We start from the raw sequence: 19,582 nt of genomic DNA, 5'->3' as shown, positions 1-19,582 counted from the left end.
GACCAAAAACAGATAATTGAGACTGATTATTTATACAACAAAGAAACAAAATAGAAGAACAAAATGAAGCACAGAAAAACAGACGACACTTGCCCTACTGGTGCACCTGGTCCATGCTCAGAGTTTTTAGTGGAGTTGTTCATATACTTTCGTTGCTTTGTATGTATTATTGTAGTTATTTCATGTTCTTTGTTGTTTATGTCTATTTTTACCGTCTAGTCTTTTTTCTTGGAATATTATCTTTTGATTACCCCTCGAATTCTTGTTCCCTTGGTTAAACTCCCAGACCAATAACCCGTGCTGTATCAAATACTCTATTTTTGTCAATTTTATTCTTACTATTGAGTTATTGAGTTCTATTAATTTCTTCTAGACATATGTTGTCCAATTGACTGATGACCAATGTAAGGTTATTAATAATCTAAATCAACTCTTTTAATTGCCAATCAAAATGCTCATTAGTGAGAAATTGTCGTTAGACTATTTTCACATCCTTATAATCATCAAGTCGAAAGGGCACTTGTTGTCCATAAAATTCACGAAAAGAATTCAGACATAGTAACATGAACTGTAATCAGATTTTTTTGATAAAAGGACATAAAAAATATAGTCATTATAACTAATTTTGGCAATGTCCCATGGTGTCTTTTCCTGTAGATTTGTACAAATTTCACGAAGTCATAAATGTAAATTGGTTATAAGTTCTAATTGAAGACAATGGCAGCATTGCTTTTGACATCAAAACCTACGAAGGAATTTACACTTTTGACCTTTGTGAAACGTACTGCAGGAAACAATATTTCGGAATTCTGATGATGTAAATAAATCTTCAGTCAACATCTACTTCATCTTGTTAAATATTTAGAAATTTAAACTGCAATTTTAATGGAAAATAGTATTATAAAACCTGTCTAAACAAAATAATTTTGGACTTTTACACAAACCGTTTTGGTCTTTAAAATTGATTTGGTTTTGACACAAACCATTTTGGTATTCAAAATTGGTTCTCTTTAGACAGGATTTGGATAAAAAAACTCTTTTTGACTTTAGAACTGGTTCGGTTTTGACACAATTGAACCCTCTAAGTTGGTTCTTTTTTGCCAGGATTTGGATAACAGTACCAAGGTTCAAAAATATGTTTAAATCGATATAATGAGACTGAAGAGGAGGGTTGAGCATTCACAAACATGTTAAACTCTGCCACATAATGTGCCTGTCCCAAGCCAGGAACTTGCGGTAAACTGGTTGTTATTGTTTTTTACATTCATTGCTATACATTTTTTTTCTAGATTAGGTCCATTTTTGTCTTTTATGAATAGTTTCACTTCATTTATTTTGGGGCTGATTACTGCTTGCTATATGGTATAGGTTTTGCCCATGTTAAAGACTGTGTAGTGACCTGTAAAAACTGTTTGTTGCTTGGCTTTTGATGGATGACTCAAAGCCTCATAGACAATCATTCCATATCTCCTATATTTGATTTGAATAGTGCCTGGTTTAGACAGGTGTTCTGTTTATACAGGATACAGTTTGACTGGTTTCAATGTAGATTTAGTTTTGTATTTGCAGACATTAAGTAGCACTCCAGGTAAGAGTCATGCAAAATGTGATTCATGGTTGGAAAGCCTACATATGTTTATTTTTGATATTTTATTTAAAATGATAAAGTAAACAGAAATTAACATTTGGATTTTCATATAACCTTTGTTTTTAGGAGATGTAAAATATGTAGAATGTATTGTAGAATTCAACATTAAGGAAGATATCTCTGTAAATGACACCATAATACAATAGAAATTGTTGAATTTTCAATGTGGATTAGATCTCCTAAGACCAGACAGATTGGACTGAATAATTATGCATTTAATCATATAGACATATACAGCAACTTAATAACAAAAATAAAAATATGTAGCCTTTTTTAGTTGTGTATCACATATTACAGAATTTGCATGATTCTTACATGGACTACTACTTCAATTTTGCTGCTTTCATGGTCAAAAGACACAAATTTTATTAATATTCAGGTGGTTGTTCCATGCAAGTTACACTTTTTTCAGAAATATATCATCTGCAAGAGAATATGATGCATTCAGCAATTGTTTTATTTTCTTTGTCAGACATTTTCTAAAAATCTTAAAAGATTTTTTCAAGTGTATATCAGAGAAGATTCTCTTACATGGTAACTTATATTTTAGTAGTCTGTTCTCTTTGACCAGTATTATCATGTTCTTACTGATCAAATAGTGGTTAATTCAGCTCAAGAAAATTCTGGGCCATTTTTTAAACACCTCTGTGTTTGTCTAATGGTCTATTTTATCCTCTCGAAATGAGTGGGAGGTAAATTGGAATCAACTCCTCTCTCCGTCCATGCGAATTTCATGGCAGTTTTCTTGGCTACAAATGAATGGCTTGATTGCAAATTGTGTGCAGCTTTATATAGGTTGGTCATACTTTGTAAGTGATTTTTGAGCTCTCAATATCAACTTATATATGTGGTGGTATGAACCTCATGTTTCTTTAGATTCTAAACTCATTGATTCAAGCTCAAGCCATAAATATGTGTCAATATAAACTAAACCAGAATAATGAGATTGTACGAATGTGTCTTCACTTGACCAACAATATCAGAGGTTAATTATTGTTTCCAAATTTGTCTACGCTTATCAGATCGCTGCTCTCTAGTAATGAAGTACTGTTTCCTCTATTTTTCAGGCTGTTATTCATACAATTAGGCCAAAGACAATAGATTTTCAGGTTTTTTTTCCAGAGTTATGAATAATAATTATGACAGATAAATCATATAATTTGATTTAATAAATTCACTTAGTATTTTGTAATTACCAATAGTATACTACTAGTATATAGAGTCACACCTTCTAATATGCTTAAAAAAATACATGTTCTAGAAAACAGCTTTTAAATATTTTGCAACAGGAGCCAAATTTCATTTAATAGATATTTTAGGGACATGAAGAAGAAGAAACAGTCCCCAAATACATCATTTTGAAGAAAATATTTACTTTACAAAATATTCAAATTCTGAATTTATTGAATGTAATTTTTTTCAAAATAACAGTCTTGATTTTCTATTTATATTCAGTAAAGGATGTCATTCTTATTTTGTGATATTTTTTAAAATTAAAAATGAAAATAAATATAAAAAAAATAAAACAATAATTTTAGTAATAACAACCTTTAATGACATTTTTTTCCGAAATTGAATAATTGTGATTAACAAGTTCTGAAATCACCAAAGAATCAAATTGGTTTGTCCTAACTTACTGCTTTATACATTTACTGATCTAATAACATTACGTGTATCTATTGATCAAATAGGACCAAGAAACACTGATTTTTTTGTTGATATATGTATTTTCTAGTACTCGAATTGTTTCCATGTAATGACTTTGAGTAAACAGTTGTTTTATGAGCTAGGTCACTGGCCTATATAGTGTTGGATTCAGGAAGTAGCCAAAAGTGCATATAGAATCAGGCAAAACTTAATCTTGCTGTAATTTTATTCATTTGTTTATATTATTCATCACAAAATGTTAACAAATATTGTAAAAAGTACTTTCTGAAATATAAAGTTCACTGGTTTCTATAATCCCTAGGGGTCAGATTTCAATCTATAGGAATTAAGCCAATTTGTGCATCATGATACTTTCTGAGTTCATTTCTTTTAACTGAAACAGATCCACATTTTTTGTCTTGGATATGGAGTAATTCATGATCTTTGTAGTAGAAAATTTGCCCTAAAACATTTAAGGAGCTTTAGGGTCAGATTTCAATTAGACTAATTAGTTCATTATGTTGCCTTCTTAAATGGAACCAAACCACATTTTTAACTTAGATATTGAGTCATTGATGGTAACTTGTACCTGAAAATTTGCCTGTAACATTTAAGGGGCTTTAGGATCAGATTTCAATTATACTAATTAGTTCATTATGTTGCCTTCTGAGTGTATCTCTTTTAACAAATCCACATTTTTAACTTAGATATTGAGTTATTCATTGTCCGTACCTAAAAATTTGCCTGAAACCTTTAAGGAACTTGAGGGTCATTTTTTAATTAGGCTAATTAGCTCAGTATGTTGCCTTCTGAATGTTTCAAATGTGATAGGAAATTTTCAGATTTGGCAATTTGGGACATTATATTTTACGTCTTTATTTAACTTAACCAACTAAACAACAGCAGAAAACTTCTCCACATTTAATTTCTAATACCAAGCATACAGATGGCTAACCAATACATTGTTCTTTCTTCTATTGACTTTACTATCGTGGTTTCCTCAATTTTATCTTGATTAATTTACTTTGCATACAGAGGGCAAAATTTTGGCCCTAACATACTTAGTCCTTTCTTCCATTGACTTCAGAATCATGGTTTCCTTGATCTTACCACACTGCTCTAAATATAGACTGTTCACTACTTACAGTTAACCTTGTAATAGTAGTACAGACACTGCCTGATGTGTAGACTGTTTGACAAATGGCTAACATGTTCATATCTATGGCAAATTGGCAAATTTGTTTAAAGTTGCTGACAAGCTTTTTTAATTAAGAAGAGAAGACAATGGGAAAATGTCCTTGTTTTATTGCAATTTCTGTCTATTTGTTATCTACTCCAGTCTAAATTGCTGGTAAGGAATTGATTCCAGTTTGACCTTTTTGTCCTTGAAAGGATATGAGGTCTTGAATACTGTACTCTTGGCATCAGAATAGTTTTGTACAGCTTAATGTTCCATAAATGCCCTATCTTTCTCGTTTTTTGTTACAATGATATTCATATTATTTAGCAATGTGAGATTTCCTTATCTTACCCACAGGTGTGATAACGGTGATGTTAAATTAAATATTTTATGACGTGTTATAAAGAGAAAGGAATTTCAACAACAGGGCAATTTGAATTGTTGCTTACTAGTCACAAAACTCATTTAAAAAGAGAGAAAAAGAACCAAACACTGCCATAAAATGTCAGATCAGACACCCTTGGGTAAGATTTCAAGTTCTCTAATTTGGCAGGGCGTTGCAAAAAACTTTCTCGGTCTTGCACTCTCTGCCATGATAGAGATTTTATGTCTGGTATTCTTTTTCAGGGTAAATATTTCTTGGTGAGGGACGTACCACAGAGAACAGACAGGAAATATGAATTATACAGAGCACCAAATTTTAGAAAGGCTTGTCCAAGCTTTGCTGTATGGGCATCAGGCCAGCCAACAGAAAGGGGTCTTGCTACAATCCTTGACAGCTTGTCTAATGAAGGCTTTACGGTAAATGCAAATGGGTGAACCATGTAACTGTGTTTTAACCTGTTTTTTAAAGATGTATTTCAGGAATCACTTTTAAATTTTTTTTGTCCATTAGGAAATAACCTTTATTTCTGTAAATATATTCATTTTTGCAGTTGATAATGTTCAGGGATTCTGGCAAGTGAACGTATTTTCACAGGTATCATTTTTTTTCACATTTTCAAAAAATGATAAGCCTTATATAGTGTTAAAAATCAATTCGCTAGTACTATTTTTTTACATTTTTCTGTCTACCAAAAAAATACTGAAAAATTAAAATACCTAGAAAAATTAGTACGCTTACAATATGTGGTGACCACATCTATCTAAACTGAACACCTTCTGGTTTGGTTTAGAGAAGGGGTTGGTTTATTAAAGTTAATGTATATAATATATATGTAATATATTGAAACTGACATTAAGGGACTTTAAAAAGTGTCAATTTTACAGTTTTTCAGTTTTTTTATTGTTCTGTTTCAACAAGTGTATCTGATTTAAGTGGATATTAGAATTAAAATAAGTCAAAACCTGTCTTAACATAATCCTCAATTAACCCTCCTTCACTACATATCTTCTTAGAGTCCTTCATACCTTTTCCAACACTTTTTTATATTGAGTGAGTTAACATAAAAGTGATCTCAGCCAAGCAATGGTTCAGTCTCTAATAAGAGGTTCAGTTTTAGCTGATTTTTCTGCATTTGCTGGTCATATTTTTTTTTAACTTGCCACAAGAAGTGTTGAGGTATTATATGATAACCTTTCAAAAGTTGAATGTCTATCCGTGTCCTAATGTCTTCCACTTGGTAAATTCAGATGATATTGAAGGATTTTTTTCCAGACTTTGTATAGTTATTGAATATCATAAAATACAGATAAAATTTTAATTTCAATGTGTTCAGATTACTTATACAAATTAAAGGGATGTGGTGGAGTATCATTTAATGCCCCATTTGATGCCCATATGATTTTTATGGTTCTTTTATTGAATTTTTAGGATATTCTTTTGTTTAATTTGAGAGAGGAGCCAGTACTGTTCATAGATAATGGCTCAGACATGATACCCTACTCCATACGTGACAAGGAAAACTTGAACAGCTTAGTGTTGCTTGGTAGAAATGCCCAGGAAGCTGATGAGGCAGAGGCTCGTGTGAGGAAAGAGGTATATGCTTACTACATTTAAACTTTTAATGTCGTACTATTTACAACAAATAACATAGTTAACTTCAGTGAATAGCATTGGTCTTCTCTTGTTTGTATGACAATCGTCTGATGAACTTCTTACGTAGTTGAGTAGACAATTGACACACATGACAAGGAGGTGTAAACTGTTGTATCAGACACCGATTAAAATACTGATGGATAATAGAAAGTGTTCATGTCCAGTTGATTGTTTAAACAAGGGAGACCAACTCTCTCCCTTAAAGATAGCTATGTTACTTGCTATAAATCTGTTTGGAATTTTTTTTTTTCCTTAAATTGAATGGTATTCATTTTAATCATGAAAAAATCGTAATACATTTATTTTTATTTTTTGTGTGGATATTTCACCAGTGTCTAATAAACACCTCCATTTAGAGGAACATTTTTTCATCCCAGTGGAAATGTAAAAAAATGTTTCTCAGACATGTTCATTAAATCCATTCTCCTTGTATGACAAAGTCATAAGTATTTAGCCTTTTATCGCAGTTGCCTCTAAGTTTAATTGCACAGACAGAAAAAAACAACAAAATTCAATCCTTTTTTTAATAATTCTGGATGAGGTTTTGTTATTTTAACATTATTGCTTCTTTGCTTGAAATAAAAAAGACTTCTACAATTTTGTCTGCTTATTGTACCCAAAAGTTGTTAGGGTATTATATTTTGACTTCATCTGTCAGTCTGTCTTTCTATGCATTCATCATAACATGTTTTTGAGTGTGTATCGCCCTCCCCTTGACTGATTGCAAGATAACTTTTGTGAATGGCTATTGTAGTGATAAACACTTAGGCGAAATTGATTTTCACAGATATTGGATGTAGGGGCAACCTTTCTAATTAATATAGAAACTGAACTTTTTTAAATTCTGTATTTTGGGGTGGAGATATTGAGCTTACTAAGTTTTCTTAAGTTCAAATGATATTTTTTTTACAAGTATTTAAAATCATAAAAGTAAAATTTTTGTTTTCCCAGGGGCATTCAAGAACAGATATTGCCTAAAAATATCAACTTTATTGTAGTAACACATAAATTGTTTTTAACATAGTAAAATATATAAATGTAGGGCAAAATAGTATTTTGTGGCATTAGCTCTTTGTAATGGTGGCAACAATGAGCTAATTTAACAAAAACTGCTGAGAATTGTGAATTTTGTTGCTTTTTTTTCAAACTTATTTATATCCAGAAAACTAAGTCCACACCTAAAAAACAACTTAATATTCTACATATGATAAACTATGCAATACTGAATGTATTCATCAAATATTGAGTTGTTTCTTGGGTGTTGATACCATTTCCAAGCCATAAATATGACCAATAAGTGATGAAAAAGTACAAAATTTGACAGAATATCTGAATATTCTGAAACTACAAGCAGTTTTTTCTAGCCTATCTAGCTTGCAAGAATTATTAGAAGTTTTTATGCTTAATTCAAGTTTCCGAATTCACAATTTAACCATTCAACACTTTATGATTATTTTTCAGTTGTATTTTAGGCCATTAAGACCCTTTATCGCCCCTTCTCCTTTTAATTATAAAAAAAAAAAAAAACATCCATAGAAAACTATTTCAGAATTATAAATATTTATTCAAGAGTTTACAAATTTCTGTTTTTGAATTTCAATGGCTTCAGGAATTGATTCTGGTAAACATACATACTATATCATCATGGTCATATTAATTTGTACCAACATCTCATAAGAAGCAGAACCTTGAACTCAGTCATTATATAGGATGTTGGCTTTATTGAGTTTTATGCGACCTTCATGGTTGACAATTATTGTGGGTTGTGTTAATTGAAATTTTTGAATGATTTGCTTCAACTTCATAATGGTCCTGTACTTAATTAAGGTATTTTCCATGATCTAAAATCTGATTTATAATGAGTGGGGCTATATGTTGCAGCTATATATTGCAGTGGGGCTATATATTGCTATATATTGTCTGTCAGTCTGTCCATCTGTTACACTCTAATGGATATTGGACGGAATGTTTAGATATTTGGTATATTGCCTTTGCAGGATGAATTGTACCATATTGCCCCTTTCTAGGTTCATTTATTTACTTCCTATTTACCATATGACTTAAAAGTACTGGAATCCATAAGAATCGTGCAAACTGCTCCATTGAAGATGAATTGACAGTTTGTTCATCTTAGAAGTTTCAGAGGATGTAGAAAAGCGTGTACAGAGGATGTAGAAAAGCGTGCTCAGAGGATGTAGAAAAGTGTGTTCAAAGTCACAACAGAATGACTAGAGAAAAGAGAATTACTTCTCTTTGATGATGAAATAGCAATGCATTTCATATGATTTATACCTTAAATAACTGACACTTATAAAGGTAATAAAAGCCATTTCTGCATTTTGAATACAATTTCACAGAAAGATGTATTTTTTCCACCACGATTCACCGATTCACCAACTGTCTGATTCTTACAGAGAACAGCACTTGATATGAAAGAAATAGCAGAATGAGGATATATTTAGCTTCATATAGCATGAAACATCTTTTTTACAATTGTAGGATGTGACAACATTTTGTGCGTAATTGTATAATTGGTGATTTTCATTCTAAATTTTGCTGTATATGCCTGCTCTAAAAATCATGCCTGAATGAAGTTTTCTGTACTAAGATCAGATCAATACTATTTTAAAATTTATTACTTGTATGCTCCCTGTTAAGAGAAGTCAGAGTTGCTCATTTACTTTTGTTACTTTGTCTGTATTATTTTGGGTATCTTATGTTCTTTGTTGTGTATGTCTGTTTTCCATGTCTGGTCTTCGTCCTTGGATTACATTCTTTTTGATTTCTGCTAAAATCTTGGTTCCCTTGATTACTCTTGTACATGCAGTATACTTGATAATTTCTTAGCTTACAGCTGTGTCTTACTGATTCTAACTATAAATTATAATTTTCTATAGGTGATAGCTTTAGTATAAGAACAAACTCTATTGCTATCTGTAAATTAAGTTGTTCACAAAAAGAACTTGATTAATAATATTAATAAATATATGTTTTTATGGTCTATTTTTAGGTCATAGATCTCGCAACCCTGAACGATAAGAATAAGTTTTTTTTCTATGGAGATTTGAGTTGTCCACAGAAAGAGCTTAGGGAACTTCCAGTTCAGTTTGAAGACAAATTGCTGGTGTCTGAAGAAGTGTACTCACGACACATGTTGTGTTCTCATAGTGTTAGGTAAACTATTACTGTTGTTTATAAGATATACTCTAAACGATTTTATTTTGGGAGGGGGGATATTGATTTTCATGGATATCTGTTTTTTGTTAAACCACAAATTCCTGTACATTATGAGGTATGGAATTTCTTGCTCTTACACAATTCACATGAATTTCTAAAATACTACATAATAGAGTGGCCAAAAATATGTGAGAATAGAAATAGGTTTTTCTGTATGAAGAATATGATTGTTTTATACTGTTTCAAAGGTAATAATTACAAGTATGAATTTAATTCAGTGTAATGTCTGGTTTTCACAGATTTCTGGTACATTAAGGGTTCAGTTTTAACAGATTTCTGGTACATTAAGGATTCAGTTTTAACAGATTTCTGGTACATTAAGGATTCAGTTTTAACAGATTTCTGGTACATTAAGGGTTCAGTTTTAACAGATTTCTGCGATATTAAGAGTTTATGTTGTTTAAAACTGTCAACGGATCCAGCCTTGAGTAGTACTAGATTATTCAATATCTTTTTTTTTCTAAATTTTGTGCCCTGGTTTACATCTACATTAAGTTTAACACTGTTAAACCACAAATCAAGTGAAATACACTGAAACTTGTCAAATGCCAACCCTGAATAAACTGGTAACCTGTCCAAAACAGACATCTTCTGAAGTCCCTTCAGATATTTGTTTTAATTGATTTTAAATGTCACTATACACCAATTACAGTAAAATCTGCCTAATTCCAACCCTTAAAGAATAAACCAAAAACCTCTCTAAAGCAGACTTGTTATGAAGCTCCATCATATCAGTGCAAACCAGAGACCTGTCTAAACCAAACACTATTCGGTCCAAAAGTACTGTACATATTTAAGTAGCTGTCTTTGTAAGAATCATGCAAAATCTGAAAAAATGTGATACACCCCAAAAAAGGCTACTTATTTTTACTTTTGTAATTAAGTTGTTTTATGGGTCTTTATTGTGAGATGTGTAATTATTCATTCAAATCTGCCTTCTCTTAGGAGATAATCAACATTGAAAATCCAAAAGATTCTATTGTATTTGAGCGTCATATACAGTGTTATCTCCCTTTGTTTTGAACTCTAATGTGCATTCTATACAATTTTTATCTCCTATGAGGATGGGTTATATGAAAAACCACGTTACTTTCTGTTTATTATGACATTTCAAACAAAATATCAAAAATAAAAATATGTAGGCTTTTTACCCATGAATCACATTTTGCATGATTCTTATGTGGAGTGCTACTTAAATGAACCAGTCCTTCAGATTTTCAAGAGTTCTGTCAATACAAGGTTTTACTGTACTACTGTTTCTTTTTTTTTCCAGATTTAAGAGGTTATGTTTTCCATTAGATGCTGTGCCTACTGATGAGGATATCAATGACTTTTTAAGTGTCTTTAAGGTAATGTATAGGTTTTAGTGTTTTAAGAATTTTGCAAATTTGATAATTTTACAGAAATCCGTCCTTTTTCTGGAGGTTTTATATTTTTTGTTTAGGAGCCTTTAACATATTTCCAACTTTACCACATGTATGATACCATTAGATTATTTAATATTTTTTCAACAAGAAGGAGTTACTCGATTGGCTTCTCCGTGAGAAGAGATGAACATGAGAAACACCCACGATTTGAATAAGTATTAAATAATCTGTTTATCGCTGTTTTGCTGAAGTGTAAGGTAGTAGTTTTCTTTCCTTTTCAGTTTTCCTAACCTAAATATGTAAGTTTTATAAGTGTTTTAAAGTTTCATTTCGGGATTATTTTTTGGCGGAGTGCTATGTGACATCACACATGTTGTGCAGCTATACAATAATTTGCATTCTCACTCGACTAGCGTGGGATTGAAAATTATCATATAGCAAGATCAAAGTGATTTTAAACAAAATAGCGATAAATGAAAAATACTGATTTCTGACTTACAAATATACATAGGTATGACTGTTTGTAAAAGCAATATGCCTGATTGTCTGTTAATATATGTACATGTATTATATTATAACCAAGTCTCTGTAACCCTACAGTGATCGTGAATTATGCATTTATTATTAATTTTAGACCAGGATGGGTTACTAATTAATTACATACCTATTTTTTAACAAATAAATTATGATATTCAACTGTTTCTATCTATTCCCTTGTCAGTCCCTCTGTCTTTCAAAAACAAATCGTACACAATAAACACATAATGCTAACTTACGTCTTTTTGGACAAACACTCACTTATGTGTATTTTTATTGTTATCTTACGTTTTTTTCACTTAAGCAGTGCAGACATTTGTATCATATGCATGAGCATGACTGCTTTTTTTTTCAATATCAATAAAACATTCTATACAGGAAGTTGTGATAATGCATCAGCAAGTCAGTCAGGTTTTTGCTACAATACTTGAATCGATCTGCGCAACGATTTGACGGATCAATGACCATTGACTGATTGATCACTGACGGATTGATGACCGGTGACGGATCCAATCGCATATTTGTTATGTAAAATGACTTAAGATCTCTTTCAAATTGAAGATATATAAAATGAAAGTATAAATTGGTGTTTAAATCTTTAACATTATGTAAATATGTGTAAAATTGACAAAGAAAACAACAAAAACAGTAAAATTCATTGACCGCTCTGTCAATTTTTGTTGCACAGATCGGTTCAGGTACTGTATTATTTCAAATTATTAAGTATAAATAATCTGCTTAAGTCCTAAAAAGAAACTTGACATCTGCTTATAAATATTTTGCTTGCTGTATTTCTAACCACTTTTTTATCATCTATAAAATATGTCATAAATATAAATGTCAAATTATTTTTTAGCTTGAAGTTTTGGTTCATGTTCAATTTTAATTCCTATTTATTTTGTCAATAAGAAATTCCAGTGCAAAAAACTAGATACTGGATATATGAATCACATGCTCTTTAACCAATTCCTAGGATAATTTCTAAGTTAAAATAACCTGATGAATGTTTTTGTTTCCCAATCAAATCTTGTAGAAATTAGGCCAGTAATATACTGCACTACATTTTATATGTTAGGACATTAGATATGGTAATGAAAAATGAGTCTTGACAGTTCCATTTCTTCATTTTATCTCTACCAACATAGATTTCATACTTATATTGTACCCTGGAGTCATAACATCCACAAAAGACAGCTGTAAAGTTGTGTTTTTTATGTATACATTTGATTACTATGGAGAAGGATAGGCTTTATGTCTAATTGGACTCTGGAAAAAAGTTTTTTCTTGGAAATTCTGTCTCCATGGAGAATATCTAAAATCTTGATTCAAACATTGCCAGGATTTGCCATCTTAGAACTTAAAGAATTTCATTCAGGCTTTGTTTTTTTTTTTGGTGTTTGTGTTGGAGATGATAAAATTGATTGATTTTGTTTGTTTGTTTGTTGGGGTTTAACATTCAGACAATGAACATGAAATTGATGATAAAATGAACATGAAATGATGATGAAATGAAAAAGGGATGGGACACAAGGATAATGGGGTCAACAAATTTTGATTGCCACTGGAATTAGGGAGAGATGGATAGGGTTGGGCAATTTAGCCTCCTGTGGCAGAGCCCTATGGTTCCTACTCCAGTAGAATACCACAGTAGGGTTCTTTAACGTGCGAGGAACGTGGCATCTTTCCCAACTTGGTGCACCACTATGGTTTGCGGTCAGGTTTTCCATATTATAGCCTGACAACCCCAGCATGTAACACGCCAGGGGTACCCCATTCAACCACCTGGGGCACACATCCCAGTTGCTCTGTGGGCAAAGTGCCCTAGCCCCCGACTAGGGTTCTGAGCACTATTTAGTCGCCTTTTACGACAAGCTTAGCGCTGCTGCAGGCCTATTCTTTTAACCCCCCGACCTGCACAGGGCAAATTGATTAAGCATTCTTATTTTATGGCTTCAGAAAATTTGAGAATTAACTGAATTTTCTGAATCAAAATTAAGTAACTTCACATACGAAGTTTAATAATAATCTTTGAATTTGTTGAAAACTGAAATTGTTTTTTAAAAAATGAAGTTAAGAAGTTAAGAGCTAAAGATATACTTCTGCCTGTTTGTATGTGTTTCTGTCTGTATACTGTTTGTATAATACCCTTGTGAACACTTTGGAATCTATGTTGTTTTTTATTCAGTTGATTTTGCCCTTACCTGGTATATGCATATTAGTCTTAATTGTTTTTAATATCCAGAACCCTATCAGTTTCTATTAAATGAAGGTCAATCCTCAGTTCACATTGACACTCGCATATTTCTGTTCATAGCAAGAGAATTAAAGGCTTTGCATTGCCTTTTTGTATTGCTTTATGCATCCCAGGGAATATTGCGACTTGTATTTCCATATGTTTTTATATGTTTTAATTTTTTTTTATATATATACATGTAGTTGTTATATTTTTAGGAATGTCCAAAGTTTTTTGAGAAATCAAAGTCCTGTAACCCTGGTATTCTTTTCACATGTAATTCTGGAGAAGAAAGGGCTACTGTAGGATCTATAATGGGTTGTCTCGTCTTGGCACAGAAGTATGGATTCCCACAGGACGTAGTGTAAGAATTTAGCCTCATATTTTTTACATGTCAGTCATTGCAAAAAATATTACATTCCTTGTTTTTTATTTATGTTAAGTGGTCACTGTAATTATGATGAAATGTGTCTGACCAAAGACAATATCAGACAAAATTTTATTTAGTCTGGTAGAAATTTTCATATTTTTGGTCGGGTTGCACTTGTTCAAATCAACTTATATAATGATGAGTAGCAGGTGGGCAGCGAAAATATCTTTGTAACATTTTTCGAAGAAACTATGATCACAGCCACAAGATATTTGGTAAGCAAATTCAGTATGGGGTCCCATGTTGTGGTATTAGATTTCAGGTCTGTCGCACTTCTACTTCCCTAGCCACATCTGCATTTGATCCATTTTCTTTTTTATCATATAGAGAAAAAAGCCAAAATATGCCATTCTCTCGGACAGATTTAAATATGAATATCACCAAGTCTGTCACCGAGAAACACTTTTGGGATAATTAGGAACACATTTTATGTGTGACTTGGCCGATTAAAACTGTTCCAATATTTCTATATTTATAACCTGAAACCTGACTTCTAGAATCTGGTAAAGTTAATTCTGATACTTTTTGTTGGTCTTAGTTAGGCAGCTGTGACCTGTAAGACGAAGAATTTTTAAAGTGGATTTTTATACTGTAAACTTATTTTTCATGGTGTACTAATTTTCAACATTTTTTGCAAAGTGCAAAAAGGAAAAGAACCTGCAAATTTGATTTTTTTTTTTACTTTGAAATGCTTATCATTCTTTAAAACTGTGATATTGGTATCCATGAATGTGCTCACTTAATAGAATCCACAAAAAATTAATACGCTTGCAGTAGATGGGCTATTTTAATTGCTTTCTGATATCAACTTCCTGTCTGATTGAGACTACACCTAGCGCAACAATTTTTTTCCAAAACATTGAGCATCTCTACTTTGTTGGCCTGCGAATTTACTTGTTTTTATATATGTTAAACATGTTAAAACGGAAATCTGTGAATTAATGAACTGTTGTCCTTTGGGTTTCAGTTTTCACAGTTTTTTTTTGTCAACCTAACTAATAAAATGTGTTTTTTTCATTGAGTAGGACAACCAAACAAAATATTTTGAACAACTTGAATGAACTTGATATTGATTACATAAAATAATATGATACAGTGTCTTAAACTTGAGTTGAGGTTGAATCCAATTATATTCTCATTTAATAATATCCTGTGAGTCCTGTTGAACTTTGAACTTTGTGCATTCATATGAAATGGATTTGCCTGCAAAATTAACATAAGAAAAAAAAAAAACTTTGTAGTAAAACACAGCGACAGACATCTGTAAAGAACTCTAATAGTCTACAGCTTGGAGATTATTATTCTGTCCGGAAGCTGGTGAAAATAATACCTAATGGTGTCATAATCAAAGGCCAGGTAAGGTTATCTAAGAGGAAGGGAAGGACCTGGACTTTTCTGACTTTGAAATCAATGGTCCACTTGAACTTGAACAACTTCTAATTTGAACATCTGATGAGTTACTAAATGATAGAGAGCATTTTAAGAATATTGCTAAATGTCCGTCTGTCTGTAAGCCTTTTTGCAAATCCACAACTCAAAGGCATTTCATGATTCCCCTACTGGCAACCTTTGTCAAAGGGGACTTTTGCTTTGTATTCTTCCAGTTAGTTATTTGATATTGTCATGCATGGAGTTTTCATTCTGTTCTCTTCAACAGATTTTTCTTCTGATAAGGGACTTTGTGTTATCATGCAATATTCTGAAAGCTTGTTTTATTTTCAATTTATACATGAAGTTTGCATTCTATTCTCATCAAGGGAAATTTGTTATTAGTAAAGGCCTTTGTATTGCCATACACTACTCTCAGATTGCTCCTGTTTTTAGCACTACTTATATCCAAATTGGTTTTTATAAGACCATGTGACAGTGATATGGATTCCAAATATTCAAATTCAGTACTGTATTTCAAGGTTAATCTTTTAAGTTTTTTGTGGAATAATTTAAGACCATCACCATCGCCAAAGAAAGACATGAAAATTACATTTTTTGCATACTAAATCTTTCAATATTGGATTTCTAATCCCTAAAAACTGACTGTTTGTGAGTCCCACCAGAGATAATTTTTTTCTCAATTTTTATTTATTTTCCTCAAAGGACTTGGTTTTTTTTTCATTTAACAATAATACCAGTTTTGTATTGACAGGTTGATTGGTTAATAGACCAGTGCTCAGAGTTTCATATCAGAAATGATTTGTATGGCATCGTTCAACAATTGGAGAAGATTGAGAGAGATGATAGTCAGGCAGTAAGTCTTGGTGCATGACAGTAATTGTGTAGTGGAGTTTGTTGGGTACAAAATGTCACATCAACTCCATTAGCTAGTCGACAGATTGATTGCAGATTGAGTTACCATTTTGATCTGCTATGATAATTATCTTCCTGATGCTTGCAAATGTTGTCCTTATTTTTTTATATGAATCTTTCTCTGGGTTTTCATTAAATTATCATCGTGCTTAACTCTTTAAACCTGCTAGAATTTTTCTAAATAAAACTTTTTTGAGATATATGCAAAAAAACTTTTTGTCTTACTACTATGCTCTATGCTTTGCCAATGAGGGATGGAGCTGTTTTCAAATAATTTGTTTCCGGGCTCAACCACTGGCAATATGCAAGACTTTCTATGACATTGGCCTGTGCATCTTCATGCAAAGTTCAAAGAATCCTTTGTTATACAAACATCATTCTGAAATATGTCATTTGCCATAGAATGATTTGACCCATTCATGTCTAAGAGCTTTTGGAAATATGACTTTGCTGACACTATGTCCCTATAAAAATAAATATCCCTACCTTTATAATTCAATTTTTTGCTGTTTTATTCAATGACCGGACTGTAACCTTTCTGTAGACAAAATAATGCTCCTTTACTTGCTGACCTATTCCTTCACTCTTATGAGGCTGACTTTATAGCTGATCTGATCCGAAAGAAAGAATATCGTTTGGCTAGATCCTTTAATCTCAGTTTCCGCTATATAGATAACATATTATCTTTAAAAAGTCCTAATTTCCGGGATTTGATACATCGCATCTACCCCAAAGAACTTGAGATAAAGGATACTACAGGCACTGTGAAGTCAGCCTCATATCTTGACCTACACTTAGAAATTGATGGTAAAGGAAAACTATTGACCAAACTTTATGACAAACATGATGACTTTTCATTCAAAATTGTCAACTTTCCTTTCATCTGTGGCAACATGCCTTCAGCACCTGCGTATGGAGTGTTCATATCACAACTCCTAAATTATGCCAGAGCTTGCCGAAACTATGCAGACTTTTTGTATCATGCTAAAACTCTAACAAATAGGTTTCTGGAACAGGGTTCTGTTGCTACAAGATTGAAGTCATCACTACAGAAGTTTCATGGTCGTCATCATGAACTCGTGGATCATTATGGTGTATCCATCTGCACCGTGAAAACTGATTTATTCAACGGGTCATAGTTTTCCTTTCCTCGTTTGTCTACCCCGGACTTGACTTTTTATGAGCAATTCAGGAGGTGTTTCTAGAAAAGCAGAGGATGCCTACCCTACCAGTGCACCTGGTCCATGCTCCCAGTTTTTGGTGAAGTCCGGGTTGCTCACTTGCTTTTGTTACTTTGTATGTATGGTTTTAGTTGCTTTATGTTCTTTGATGTGTATGTCTGTTTTCCATGTCTGGTCTTTGTCCCTGGATTACATTCTTTTGATCACCGTTATAACCTTAGTTCCCTTGATTACTCTTTCGCTTAGAATGGTACTTTTTGTAATATTATTGCACTTGCTAATTTGTTACAAAAATATCATCAATTAAATAGGAAAGGGGTGACATGTGCTAACTGAAATAGTAAGAACTAGTTTGTCAGGAGTTAGTCACATAACTGAGACAAGGTCTTAGTCAGTTATTTTCAAACCTTAAATTAATGCTTTCATTGTATTAAACTAGTCTCAAATAAACACGATACCTGTTCTCTATACTGTGTCATAAGGAGGTAGACCTAGGGGAAGCGAAATAACTTTTGAAATCAATGATATGTTTCTATCATATTCGCTTTCACCAAGGCCTGTCAAGCTTTCATTTAAAACAGAATAAATCAATCCGAGTTACTTTGATGCTTACATTATATTGGTGTCAAATGCTGAATACAAGACGTTCCAGTGATTTGTATGAGTTGTGTCCCTTACCCTAAGTCTACGTCCTTTACCGATGTATTCAACTTATTGCAATTCATCAAAGATCAGTTTCAGAACAATCATCAACTGGTCAAACTGATCTATTAAAATGGTGACTGCTTCCATTTTCATCTTGTGATCCCTGATTGGTTCATATATTTGACAGAATGTTCTGGTTTGTTTTCTATTTTTTGCCAAATTTCACAAAGTGAAAATCAGATTACATTATGGGGAACTTTGAGTGGGTGGGCTTGAAATTTATTGCAGCCTCTTGATATTTGACATCCAGCATCAGGTACTGGTCCCATATTGTTGGGGCTGATTTCAGGCTTGACAGACATCTACTTCCTGTTTAATGAAATTTGGCCATTTCTGTCTTTGACCTATTTTTCAAAAATTTACTAAGTAATTTATCTGTAACATTAAATTGGATTACTAATTTTTTTGCTTTTCTTTTTTCAATGAAATACAAAATGTGAATTTAACATTATAAATTAGAAGATAATTTGGTACAGAAGGATATTAGCTTTGGGCAAATGAAATTTACAAGAATTTATTGACTATCCAATATTTTACTTCTAATGAAATTGCAATTATATCTATCATCAGTTATATATCTGACAGCAGTCATTTAATCATGGGTCATTGATCTGTCACATGGTTTCATGGATAGGTTCAAGGACTATATCTGTCATCCTTGGAATTCTTTATATCAGTTTTTTATCACTTTAAACCTCTACATGATGTTGGTTCCATTGTACATAGACTGTCAAGCTATGTTACAAGATATAATTTTCCTTCAACCTTGCAATTAACATATATGAATATTTAAAATAGCAGACCAAGCCCAACCATACAACCAGTAGGACATTTTTTTTTTCTTTAAACAGCATAACTTTTAGTTTTAGACACCACAAGTCATTTGTTTTTCTTTTAAGGCAGAGAAATGGAACTTAACTGTAATTTTTCTTCATTAAATTGTGAACTGCCTGGTTATTGACATAGCCATATTTTAAAAATTGTCATAGAAACCACTATTTTCAATTTCATAAAATGATTTGACATCGTTTCCAACTAAGTTAGACATATTCTTTACGTAAGGAAGACAAGTTTT

The 19,582-nt window shown here is 32.1% G+C and overlaps 1 protein-coding gene across 3 annotated transcripts in view; it reads left to right on the top strand.

Moving 5' to 3' along the window:
* LOC148619999 (paladin-like) overlaps positions 1-19,582 on the top strand; it is a 98,606-nt gene that overhangs the window by 63,077 nt on the left and 15,947 nt on the right. For all 3 annotated transcript variants that reach the window (XM_088580502.1, XM_088580504.1, XM_088580503.1), the window contains 7 exons: positions 5,103-5,276; positions 6,289-6,453; positions 9,524-9,687; positions 11,024-11,099; positions 14,106-14,251; positions 15,559-15,673; positions 16,461-16,562. In XM_088580502.1, the coding sequence (XP_088436628.1) occupies positions 5,103-5,276; positions 6,289-6,453; positions 9,524-9,687; positions 11,024-11,099; positions 14,106-14,251; positions 15,559-15,673; positions 16,461-16,562 (942 nt within the window). The remainder of the gene's footprint in view (positions 1-5,102; positions 5,277-6,288; positions 6,454-9,523; positions 9,688-11,023; positions 11,100-14,105; positions 14,252-15,558; positions 15,674-16,460; positions 16,563-19,582) is intronic.

This window comes from Perna viridis, chromosome 4, assembly GCF_037379345.1.
Source record: "Perna viridis isolate PV_CMFRI_1.1 ecotype Kerala chromosome 4, ASM3737934v1, whole genome shotgun sequence".
Lineage (NCBI taxonomy): Eukaryota > Metazoa > Mollusca > Bivalvia > Mytilida > Mytilidae > Perna > Perna viridis.
The sequence above is the reverse complement of the archived record's forward strand: the minus strand, read 5'-3'. Positions and strand labels throughout refer to the sequence as shown.